This window comes from Podarcis melisellensis (assembly GCF_964234715.1).
Source record: "Podarcis melisellensis genome assembly, chromosome: 1".
NCBI lineage: Eukaryota > Metazoa > Chordata > Lepidosauria > Squamata > Lacertidae > Podarcis > Podarcis melisellensis.
Window position 1 is genome coordinate 65,758,879 of NC_138528.1, and position 12,472 is coordinate 65,771,350.

The 12,472-nt window shown below is 40.7% G+C and overlaps 1 protein-coding gene across 12 annotated transcripts in view; it reads left to right on the forward strand.

Annotated features, from left to right (window-relative positions):
- PPFIBP2 (PPFIA binding protein 2) overlaps positions 1–12,472 on the forward strand; it is a 107,962-nt gene that overhangs the window by 60,771 nt on the left and 34,719 nt on the right. For 10 of the 12 annotated variants that reach the window (XM_081906719.1, XM_081906722.1, XM_081906715.1 and 7 more), the window contains 3 exons: positions 1,599–1,712; positions 8,536–8,667; positions 12,249–12,341. In XM_081906719.1, the coding sequence (XP_081762845.1) occupies positions 1,599–1,712; positions 8,536–8,667; positions 12,249–12,341 (339 nt within the window). Of the gene's footprint in view, positions 1–952; positions 1,214–1,598; positions 1,713–4,828; positions 4,968–8,535; positions 8,668–12,248; positions 12,342–12,472 lie in introns of those variants that run through there. The other 2 variants (XM_081906718.1, XM_081906726.1) reach the window with 2 other exon arrangements.

Below are 12,472 nucleotides of genomic sequence, written 5' to 3' on the forward strand. Positions count from 1 at the left end.
AAAACAATAAGATATATATATATATTTTTTTTTTAAAAAGAATTTGTAGCCTGTCTGCCTACAAATCCTGGCTCTTGGCATGTGGATGACCTCAAAATGTGGAGGTGTCTCTATTTCAGCTTGCAAAATCTTTATAAATTACAAGAGGTGATTCTTCCTTTGCAAAGTAGAACTAGGTTAGCATTAAAAAAAAAAGAAAAAAAGGCAGCTGGTTTTAGATATGACAGGGCTTGCTTTGCTACACAGTCAACTGCTTTCTCCCTAAACTTGGATTATTTGGAAAAACCTACAATTATGTACTTTTACTGAAGTACAAAAGGTGTGTCTCTGACGCATACCACTGCAATATTTCTTTCCAAATTTTTATGTTAGCAAACTTCTCAAACAAAGAAGGAGGCAGAAAAGAATATCAAGTCCTTGAAGCTCTTCAGTCCAGATTATTCCAGCGTTCAGGTTTAATTGGTTAAAAGAAATCTGGAGGTGTTAGTTCTGAGAGGTAGGAAGCCCAGGGAACCCTCTGACAATCCAGATTTGCAGAAGGCACACATAGTCTGTTTGCTTGCTTGCTTGCTTGCTTGCTTGCTTGCTTGTTTGTTTCAATTACATTAGCTACCATTGGGTTCTGCTGCTATTTATTTCTTCGCACAGAACGAAGAGTTCATGTTGTTTTCTGTAGCTGTGGGGTGACACCATTCTTGGATCTCCCTGAGAATTGTTACTAATTCATTCCCAACAATTCAGTGCCTAAACTCTGGCATTCATGTTTAAGCTTGTAATACTTTGAACCTGTGAAAAGCAGAGCACTGCCAATGTTAAAACATGTCTTTTGCATATTACGTTTTTTAAACAGTTACAGAAAGCTTTGTTGATAGGTAAGCTGTTCCCGTGCTCTCGTAAGGAGAAAGGTAATTGGTTGGCTTCCTACAAGTCTCTTTCCCTTACGTTTCCCCCTTTCTAAGGAGAGAAGTGTTGGCAGAAGCTGAAAGGGTTGTGCGTGCTCAAAGCCCACTTAAAATATTAACAGGATTCTTCAGGGGCTTTTTCCCTTTGAAGGATTATTTACTGTAAATGCTAGCACATGATCTTCAGTGTTCTGTTTTCACATCAGCATTTGTTTGTTTTTCTAGCCTTCCAAATGCCTCTTTTTAAATTTTTTAAAAATGTTGCTGGTATTTTTCTTCTTCTCCAAAGTGTGATGTAGTGACTTCTTAAGGTAAGTAGCAAACTGTCATTTTGAAAATAGAGTAAGACATTTTAAAGTCATTTAGTAACTAGTTGAATGATTTGAGGGGGATTTAAAAAAAGAAAAAGCCTGTGTAGTGTGGTGTAAGCCTGGGAAGGAGAGGGTTCAAATCCCTGTTTGGAGATGAACCTTATCAAGATGACCTTGGTTCAGCTAGTTTCTGCCTTTAAACCAAATCTATTTTATCTGGCTGTTAGATAACATGAAGAGATTATTCCATGCCACCACCCTATAAGGAAGAGTGGCCAACACGAATCATATGGCTATGATTCGTTACTAACAGTAATGGCTTTTATCCCTGAAAGTATGGAATATTTCCTTTTTATGACTGTTCCCTTTTTGTCCTCAATTGTAGGTGAGCGTCCTTACAGACCAGGTGGAGGCCCAAGGAGAAAAGATCAGAGATCTAGAAGTTTGCCTCGAGGGGCACCAGCTGAAACTTAATGCTACCGAAGAGATGCTTCAACAGGTAAGAGGAGTGTGGGATTTATAAAGAAGCTTTTTGTGAATAAGCAGACTCCATGTACACATCTGGCTCTATAGTCCCTCGAGATAAATAGGCTGGAATTAGATATGTCTCTAGTCTCCTTACAAATAAATTTTTATGAGTTGCTTTTGCTTTCTCGACTGGTGTGTGGTGTTCTATATATCAGGCATATAATGCTGTGACCAGTAGGCATGTAAATTGATACCATTGTGTGTATTATTCTTCATTAGTGTGACAAAGAAAAGTCAACAAGAGAGCTGGATGTGGCTGAAAACCTGTTAAACTGGTTAGATGTTCTTTTTTTATATAGCTGTAGAGGTTAACCTAATGAAATGGGTGGCTCAGAAGCTGTTTTCACACAGTTTGGTTTGAGGTTTAAATAATGAGTGATTTTATCGAATTTGGGAAGTTTTAAGTGTTTTAATTGATATTCATTATTTTTAACTGAGCACCTGTGTCCGAAGGTCTCCTTATATGCTCGCAAAAGCAGTTGGATGGTAGACCTAGCTCATCCCACCTTTAAGCAGCAGCAGACAAAGAGGGGTCAGTCTTTGCAACTTGAAGTGACTTGCTGAGTAGAACAAAAGCAACTGTTAATACATAAAACAAACTCTGAGGGATTTGTTCCTTGCAGTCTCCAGGCCTGCCTATAATCTTGGGATTCTAGAAGTACATCACACTCTGAGATCCTGGCACAAGGAGATCCCCATTGCTTTTCTCCAACACTGGGAGCTGGCCCCTGTGTTGAAGCCCCCAAGCATATGTTTCCTATATACCTGCATTCACATAAATTAGAGGATAGCTCAGTCAGTAGAGTATGAGACTTTTAATCTCAGGGTCATGGGTTCAAGCTCCACGTTGGGCAAAAATTTCCTGCATTGCAGGGGGTTGGACTACCTGACCCTGGTTGTCCCTTCCAACTCTACAGTTCTATGATTCATATACTGGAGAAAATATGTGGCAAGCATGCTTCAAAAATACATTTTTCTGGAACATGTGAAGCATCCCATAAAAGCACACTAGTGAAAATGTGTTTGGTAATATCATCATTTGCAAGGGAAATTTTATTTAAATTGGTGAGTTGCATTAAAACAACAACCAGGAATAAGCCCTCCATGACCTTCTCTTATGAAGTATCTAAACTGCATGTTGCTTTCACTGCCCTGAAGTTGCTTGATAGCCCTAAGCAAGCCATGGTCTCTTCAATATGAGGATAGCAATACTGACACACTCAGCGTGGTACTTTGCATGTAAAACTTACAAGATAAGGTAGGTGGGGCGGCTTGAATATTTGTATAGCACTCTAAAGGTTAGGTGGCATTATTCCTACACACAATTTGATACATGGTAGAATTTATCTTCTGTTTCTCTTCCGTACAGCAACAGTAGATCTCCACAGGCATTTTAGTTGGGATATTCTTCAAGCTAGGACTGACTCACATAATCAAATACAACTGCCAGCAATATGTTTATAAATATATACTGTGTGTATATATATATAGTCTCCAGGCTTGGCTATATGGATTCAAAGATGCTAGTGGCAAAGTATTTCCTGGAGTGCAGTGTTGCAAGTACAAACTGTGGTTCAGCATGCCAACTCTCATTGCACATCAGGTTGGTTTTGGAGTTTAGTTTCAATTGTGGCATTTGCCATGAGCGTTCTTGAATCTGGGCTGTTGTGCTCTAAACAAAAACGCACAAACTGCACAGTCCTCAAAATGTTAGTCGTCGTCGTCGTCTTCTTCTTCTTTGGCAATCACTCACAGCTGAGTAAAATTGTCTTCCATAAACACGGTTTTAACAATGAGTCTGTAAGTGTCTGTGGAGACCAATTCTGGATCCACACGTCCTTCCACAGTAGGGACATTGGTTTCTGAGAGGGGGGTTAATTACGTTGTAGATTTGCCAAGCGTGCCTTCCTCTTAGCACGTTTCTCCCTTGCGTCCTGAGTTTGAGTGTCTTCAAAGCCCATTACACCTTTGGTAAAGGCTGTTCTCCAACTGGAGCGCTCGCAGGCAAGTGTTTCCCAGTTGTTGGTGTTTATACTACATTTTTTAAAATTTGCCTTCAGACAGTCTTTAAACCTCTTTTGTTGACCCCCAGCATTATGCTTTCTATTTTTAAGTTTGGAATAGAGTAGTTGCTTTGGAAGACGATAATCAGGTATCCACACAACATGACCGGTCCATAAAAGTTGATGTTGAAATGTTAGTATCCAAATGGTGACATTTTCATCACATCTGTGTCACAGACAACATGCATTCATCAGCTTAAAGAACTGGTTATCTGTAAAGGTTGGGGCTCTGACTTCTTTCCCAGCCATGTGGCAGGAGCAGTGGAGGAGAGTGAGAGCTTCTCAGTAGTGTGCACTAACCGTGGTTTCAGTGTGACATGTGGGCCAAGCCTTACCCTATCTTTGATCATCACAACCATTAACTAATTTACTTGGTATCCAGTTCTGTTTCCATTTGGTCTCGCTCATGATCCAAAAGCACGTGAGGCAGCTGCATCAGCTGACTAAGCAGGTCTGGGTCAATTCAGTGTCTAGATGGAAGGCTGCCTGGGAACCCGATGTGCACCGCCTTGCATGCCATGAGGAAAGGCAGGATACAAAGAATGTTAAATAAGCACCGTCTTGGATGTTTGCTGTATTTAATTTCCAAAGGCTGCTTTCTGATATGAAAGTGCTGTCCCTTAGTCCTTGGTGTCTTAAGCTAGTTAGGATTTCTAGGTGGTAAGAGGAAGGTGCTGTGCACATGTTCAGTGATGCTCGTTTTTCCTTTTTTGCTATGCTTGAGGTCTCACTTTCAGCACTGAGGAAAGTTCTGGGTCTAAGCACTGGTGAGGTATGTCTGAAATCAGTCTTTGGCTCTTTTTGCAGGGACTAAGTGTTCAAACAGTCACCCTCCTGGCAAGTTGCATGCTTCTCCTTTCTTTCTAACTTCTCTTTTTGGACTCGCGGTGTGTAAACAGAGAAGTGGAAGGCTGCAATCCTCTGCCTCTTACTGTGTCATCTTGAAATGGTGCAAGAAGCCACATTCTCAGCTGTGTTTTAACTTAAGCGAATATTCCATTTATACCACAGCTGACACACAGCTCTTGTAAAAAGGGCCGCCCTCGTCCTAGCGTGATTCTTGCTGAATTTTGGGTAGGACTCTAGCCTGTTTGTTTCCATATTGCTTTAACGAAGGAATGGATTGTACCAGCTTCAACTTTCAGCAGTGTATTTCCCACAAAGTACGTATTAAATGTCGTGGAGTTTAAATGGAATATTCTTTTGGGATGTTCTGTTATACAGCATGAGTTCCTGCTTGCTTTTGTCTTTTTAATATCTTGAAACAGGATGGTGGGGATTTGTGACGGATTGTAAATTCCACTTACCAGGTGAATACTCTCTTTGGGTGAATACCTTGGTCTTAGACCAACTATGCAATTCAAGCTAGCTAATATTCAACAACCCTGCCACCATTTCCAAGTTTCCAGAAAGCATAAATATGCCTGTGCTGCTGTTTTTTGTTACAAATTCATTTCATGCTTAAATTTCAGGAAGATTAAACAGCACTTCAGTGAACACAATGTGTTAACTTCATGCAATATGGTTGTTGTGTTGCGGTTTAGACATTAGTATGGCTTTAAAGACAAAGCAAACTTAATATATGACATTGTTTTAACAGTTTCTGTGGGGTTTGCATTTTTGGATCCTTGAATTTGGGTCTTCTTTATTTTCTTAAGAAAGGAAAAGATTTGGAGGGGTGTTCCTTCCAAATTACTTTGATCAGTAGTAAATGACAGATTTATAGCAGTCAGAATAAAACAAAGACGTTGCATCGTGTACTGCCAAATTTTGATATGCTTATTTATAAATGTACTAAACAATATAGATTATACTCTGTCTGGCTGTCTCTGCTACTGTCTTTTTACAGATCCTTCTGAAACCCTTGTAGCCAAAATTAGCTCTGCACATGACACGTATTATCGTTTCACTTCAAAACCAATAACACAATCTGTACTTTTACTTCTTACAACTCTGTATTTATTCAAGTTGCCTTCCAATTGCATCATACCTCTGGAATACTCTGTAATTTCCCCATAACAAAGTGGGTCATATTCCACTAATGAACTGCTCAACATAAGCATCTGCTTGAAGATGGAAATAATGACTTCCACATGTTAGCAACTGCACTGTGGCATTTTATTCAAGCTGTGCTTCAGATACTTTTTAGTTCAGTAGACTTTCTGGACCACAAGTCTCATCTGGCTAAAATTAAAGCAGCACCACTGAAGTATAACATCAGCGTTTGCTTTTCTAAAAATTAAAAGTTAGGGAAGTTGCAAGGGTGTCATGCATTGTCACTTTAAGTAAGGGTTGTATGTAAGTCCTATTCACACATTTCTGTGTTACATTCCACAGATGTGCTCACCAACTATTTTGCATCTCTTACTTTTGTGCTGGTTCGAGGTGTCTTTCTAACGCTATGGATGGTGATCTCTGCTTGCTTCCTTTTATAACTGCTAGCCAGATCCAAAGTTTGTCTTTACAGTTTGTGGCATAACACCGAAATCCATCTGTGTTGAATTCAAGATTAGAGCTCTTGCTTTCTAGCTGACCCTATTTGCATTTTAATGCAGGCTTCAGAAATACTTAAACTGGGACAAGACTCTCAACAGTTAGCTCCAGATCCTGTTTTCAGTGCCAAGACTTAGTCCTGGATAATGTGAAATAGCAGTTAGGGGAGAATAGTTTTCAGCTTGTGCACTGTATCACTACACCACACTAGCAGTATTTATAAATTGGGGGTTAAGAGGGGAGGTATTTTGGGGATGAGAGTTTAAAACAGGATTGGACAAATTCATGGACTACATGCCTCTTTAGCTATCAGCTGCCATGGCTATATGGAATCTTCTCCTTCACTAATATAGCACTGCTCTATACATATCCACAAGCTACTTTTATGTGTTCAGGAACTGTGTGCTTCTGGAATACCAATGACGTGGAGAATTTTGTTTAAGAGTGCTGGGGAAATTGTTTCTCACTGCAAGCCAGAGACTTTCTGACCAATAGAGCAGCTCCAGAAACCCCAGAACCCCAATGTTGGAGATGGCAACAGGGGGTAGCACTTTTTTCCCTTGGCACATAGTTAAATTATGGAAGTCGTTCCCAGAGGAGGCAATGATGGCCGCCAACTTGGATGGCTTTAGGGGAGGATTGAATGAATTCATGAAAGATAAGGCTATCCATTACAACTTGCTGTGATGGCTATGATCTGCCTCCACAGTCAGAGGACATCCTGCCCCACTGAAGGGGGTTTGGTATGCTAGGAACCTGAGGCACATAAAGCATTAGAGATGACAAAGTTCTGCTTCAGTTTTATAGGGAGCACTCCCAAGCTGTTGAGGGCAGCCTAACCACCACTTAAGGCAACAAGAGTTCTTATTTTGTGTGGGAGAAAACCCTCAGCCACCTCATCTTCAAAGTTGAGGCCACACCACCCTTTGAAAGTTATGTGATCTCCTCCTCTCCCAAGTTTAATCCAGTATTCTAGGTTGGTGGGTTCGCCCCACCCTGCTCCAAAAAACAAAACAAAAAAAGATTTTAAAAGTCTGGACCAAACACTACTCTGTATATGCCTGCAAACTACTTTCCTGTGTTTGGGAAATAAACTCTTCTGGAACACACATTTAGCCCAGTGCACATTCCAATGCAAGCCTGACTTGGTTGTGCCAGATGACTTTCTGTCCAGTAGAGGTGGCCCAGAAACGAGCAAGTTTACCAAAATACATAGGAGCACAGCTGACAAATTAGTCTTAAGAGTTATATTGGGCAGCACTGAACTGGAAAACTGCATGAGCAGAACAACCTGAGCAAGGGGACTTCCTGCCTGCCTCCTTTATGCATGCCCCGCACCACTCCAAAATCTGCTCTGGAGTATTGGGGCAAACCCCAGAACACATTTAGGGGGTGTGCTGGGGAGAGAAGTAATTCTGCTCACACAAAGCGCTACAGCCTATTATCTGTAGCAATCATGTTGTGATATGTCATTTGAATCCATCCCACAGCACGTTGTTTCAAAAACAAAATGAAAAGATCGGTCTGATATGTAGGATCCCATACATATCCTGCCTCTGAAATTCGTCGGATATGACCATAAGCAGATCTGCAGGAAAGTGAGACTGCTTAACCCTTCAGCCTTACCCGTTTTGCCACTTAAAAATCTTCCCTCCAAAATCTCTTTTCACAACCACAAGTAGGAAACAATATGAATACAAGTAGGTCTTCTCCTGTGCATGGAAAAGCGGGGACAGGGGGTGAGGCTTAAGCAGAGGCAAAGGGTTAAGCACCTCTCCTTCTGACGCCTTCTCCATATTTCAGCCTCCCATGACAACTTCGGGTTTTAAAGAATAAAGCAGGGAATACATATACACAATTGTTTAAGAAGCAGAGCTGCAAAATTCATTGCTAAGCTTTCAAATCACACTCAGTACTAACAATTGCTGTGTAATGTATTTGTTCCACTGCCTCAGCAAAGTAAACTTGAAAATCCCTTGCCTTGTGGTGTCTTTATTTTGTCCCAGGTCTAAAAACAATTATGAAGGGTTGCTTTACTTAATGGTAGTGAACACTTGGGTAAAATGTTTCCATAAACAAAAACATTTTTAAAATGCCTGTGTGGCTCTTAATGTAATATTTATATTCAGTTAAGTGTTGCCTGTAAATTGTTAAATTTGGAGAAGGAAGTACTTTTTCTGTCAGCCATGGAACTGAGTGAATAAAAAATATCACAGGCATACATTCCTATTTTTGCAGGAGCTGCTAAGTCGAACATTGCTGGAAACTCAGAAATTGGACCTAATGGCAGAAGTTTCGGATCTGAAGATTAAGCTGGTTGGGATGGAGAAGGAACAAAGTGAATATGAAGAGAAGCAGAACAAAGCTGAGGTGAGCCTTGCTTGGTTGCCATTTGAATTCATGACACTGAGAACAGACCTACATGCTCCATTTCCTAAGTAGATGTTTAAAATCTGGCCACCGAGGGTCTAGTTTCCAGCCATGACATGGTGCATGGGAGGGTAATGCTGTGCTCTTCCTTCACCCTTTGCTAGTCTCTACCAACTATTTCCAAGTTGCTTTTCGCGCAGCACAGATCCCAAGCTCGTTTCTGCAAGCTTTACTATTCTGGTAATTTTGCTTTCTGGTCAGTCAAGGCTGGCAAGGTGAACTGCCATCTCTCTTTGTTAAACAATCCAGTTATTCCTGATGCAGAAAATTACCCACCCTCCACGGAGGCTGTTGTCTCTGCATGAGTCACTGCTCTGGGTAACCTTGTTCCAGTGAGGAGGAATGCACATAATAGCACCTTACAGATAAACACGAAGTGGTCTCCATTGAGAAAGTTCATTCCACTCCAGACATCTTTGGACGCAAGAGTGAACTGGGCTCCCTAATTTTAACTCTGAAAAAAGTGTGCCACAGGTGCTAGAAGTCTGGTGAATACTCTGGCTAAGCAGTTTTTCCAAATATGACTCGGAGCAAACAAAGTGTGTGTGTGTGTGTGTGTGTGTGTGCGCGCGCACACACACACACACACACACACACACTTTACCATGTACCTCATCTACCATATTGTTGTGACCACTCAAACTCACTCTTCTTATCGCATATGTGCTCAGTCATTTGTTTGTTTGTTTCGACTTCATTCCATGTTTCTTTCAGTCTTAATTTTCTCTCTTCCTCTTGTGTAGTCAGTAGTGAACCTGATCAGTGAACTACAAGAACAAATGTGTAGACTGCAGCTGGACATTAATAGTAAAATCCAGGAAAGAAAATCCCACAGTAGGAAGCCAAATATGGCAGCAGTTGGTCCTCAAGATAGCATTGACTCGGTGACAGAGGTCCCTGTTTGGAAGAATTGCACTCAGTGTGATGTATGAGAAGTAAATTTTGGCCTGAGTTTGTGCATTGCCCCCTTTCACAGACCAAACTAAACTACTAACTGGAGCTTGCTGTGATCAATTGGCATGAATTTGTGTAGTTTTCACTAGACAGAGTGCTGTGCTTAAGAAACCAACAGGAAATTTTTGCTTGTCTTGGCCCAGCATGCGTTCATCCAGACTAAGTAAACATGTGCTTTATCTCCCACTTGTAAATCAGTTTTGTCTCCTATTTGGAATGATTTTCTCAGGAGTTGCTCCATGTAAAATTAGGAGGGCTGCTTAAATTGTGCTGCACTAAGTTGGCCTAATATACAAGATACTGGTACTTATCATGGTGTTCAACAGTCTTTTGTATCTATTGTGGGATGCTTTGGTGATGGTCTGGTTGGATAAATGCAGGTAGGCACCTTGATTGTGGGTTACATGGTTATTCTTCGTTGTTCTTTGTCTGTCACATATGACATACGTGGAAGGTTTGCTAATGCCCAGAAAAAAGGATACACTTTCAGTATAGGAGGGAGGCAGTCAAACTGAGTATGTATAGATTTATATGTGATTATATCTAAGGATCATGAAAAGACATATAAGGATAGACCCAGGGACCTCTCAAGGAGAGAGGGGTAGTCTAGGTCTCTTCATTTCAAGAAGTTAGCACCCTTGCCTCATGAAATCATCATCATCATCATCATAAATTTATATGCAGCCATTTTGGGTAGCTATAAGGGAAAATAATTCGGAAAGTGTTCCACATAACTGCTCAGTATAGTAAACCTGATTTTCTATAGCACCCAAGGGCAATAAAGGATTGTTACGTTTAGCAATTAGTGGTGTTTATTTTAATTGGAATAAGTTATTTAATATATTTAATAGACAACTTGCATTTAGAACTTTCCTGTTTTATATTAACACCCTATTAAAAACAAACAAACCACCCCCTTCCCTCAGGGCCATGTATATTTTTGGCTGCAGGCTTTCATTTAGGAAAATGAGCTTTGGAGTGTCTTAAAATCATAGGCATATGATTTTTGCTTATTGTGTGCATTCTAAGAGGATCAAATGAAGGGGGAGAGGCATGGTGAATGCTCTGTCGTGTGTTTCTTTGTTTAAACCCCATAAATTTTGATTGCTTATCCTGCATAACAAGCACTTCAGTGAAGGCTTTCTGGAATTTATAGAACAAACCTTTGCTGTGTTTGATCAGAAACCACTTCACATGTCAGGCTGAAAGCTACTTTGGTTAAGCTGATGAAGTTGAACAGAAGAGGAATGACAGTGGTATGCCTAACATAAGCTCGTTTAAAGACTTACTAGCAGCTTGGTTTGTTCATGTTGCCGTGTTGTCTTCTGAATTTTGTAGAATCACATTTTGGAGATACAGTAATATGTTTTTAATCAGTTCATGTTTGATTTTTTAAAAAATAAAATAGAAAATTGTGGTGGCTTTCTCTTCTGTGCCATTACCTTCCTTTAAGTGTGTTCCAGATATTGGTTGCCCAACAATGACAGAAGAACACATCCTATGTTGTGAACCACCATGTAATATTTGAATGAAGGGTGGTATACAGATTTAATAAATAATAATAGCCAGTCTGGAAGAGAGAGACACAAAAGAACATGATGTGATTGTGGTTCCTGAGAAAGGTGCTGTTAAGAAGATAGTTCTGAACAGTTCAAGCAGTTGTAAATCTAGTTTCTGAACTGGGTTGAACTCCTATTCAGAAAGGGAAGGATATAAAAATCACTTGTGTGGCTCATCCATTTAACTAGCAGAGTCAGCTGCTCTGGAGAATTTTGTGTGTGTACCACTCACTGATTCGAACTTGTATGCCAGATTTAAAGCAGTTCCTCAGATGACATAAAAATTGTCAGAGACAGAGCATTGAAATGAGACAGTTAAAAAAACGAGCCGGTTAAAAAAAAGCAGCAGCAAACATGAAGCTTTTGATTCTATTCAAAGGCACCAACTTGCACCAAAGATGAAGGGGGCCTGGCATTGCATGCATGTCACATCATGTTCATGACGTCACGTTGTCGGGAGGAGGCTGAGTGTGCAGCATGGCTTCAGTGGCTGGCGGCACCTCCTCTCTCGTGCTCAGCCTCCTTCCATGGTAGGAGGAGATGCTGGCCAATGAAGCTGCAACACGCTTATCCTCCTCCGTCCCCTCAACATTGGGGAAGAGACTCCTAAAGGATATGGGGGCCCAAAACAGCTCAACCCCCATAAGCTAGCATCCCTGACTCTCTTGATTAGCTATGTGGTTCTTTGGCATCATGCTGGCTACATGTTCTGTAGTTGATGCTGATGAAACATGCCTTCAAAACACTGGTTTGCAAAGCCAGTTAAACCATGGCTTCAAATCACTGTAATTAGTTAGACCTTCAAGGTTGTTCTTTCCTTGACAGCTGTCTGGGGTTATTAGTAAAAGAGAGTTCATTTTAACAGACTACCAATTCAAGATTGCTCTCTATCAGCAGTCAGGCCTGGGGTAATTTTATTTTATTGAGATGGGTGCAATCACTTGACAATTTCACCCACGTGTCCGGTTTCATGAGTAAATGTGTTTTCTCTCTTCTATCCCTTTGCAGAACTTATTACAGGAACTAAAACACCTAAAAATTAAGGTTGAAGAGCTGGAAAATGAAAGGACCCAGTATGAATGGAAACTGAAAGCAACCAAAGTAAGCCACACAACCATTTCACATATTATGCAGAGACAACCCAAGTTTGTCATGCAGTGTAACCTCAAAAGAGGCCTGCAATTCCTTTAAAATGTCATGTGGTCCTAGACAAGTTTTCTCACCTCCCCAAA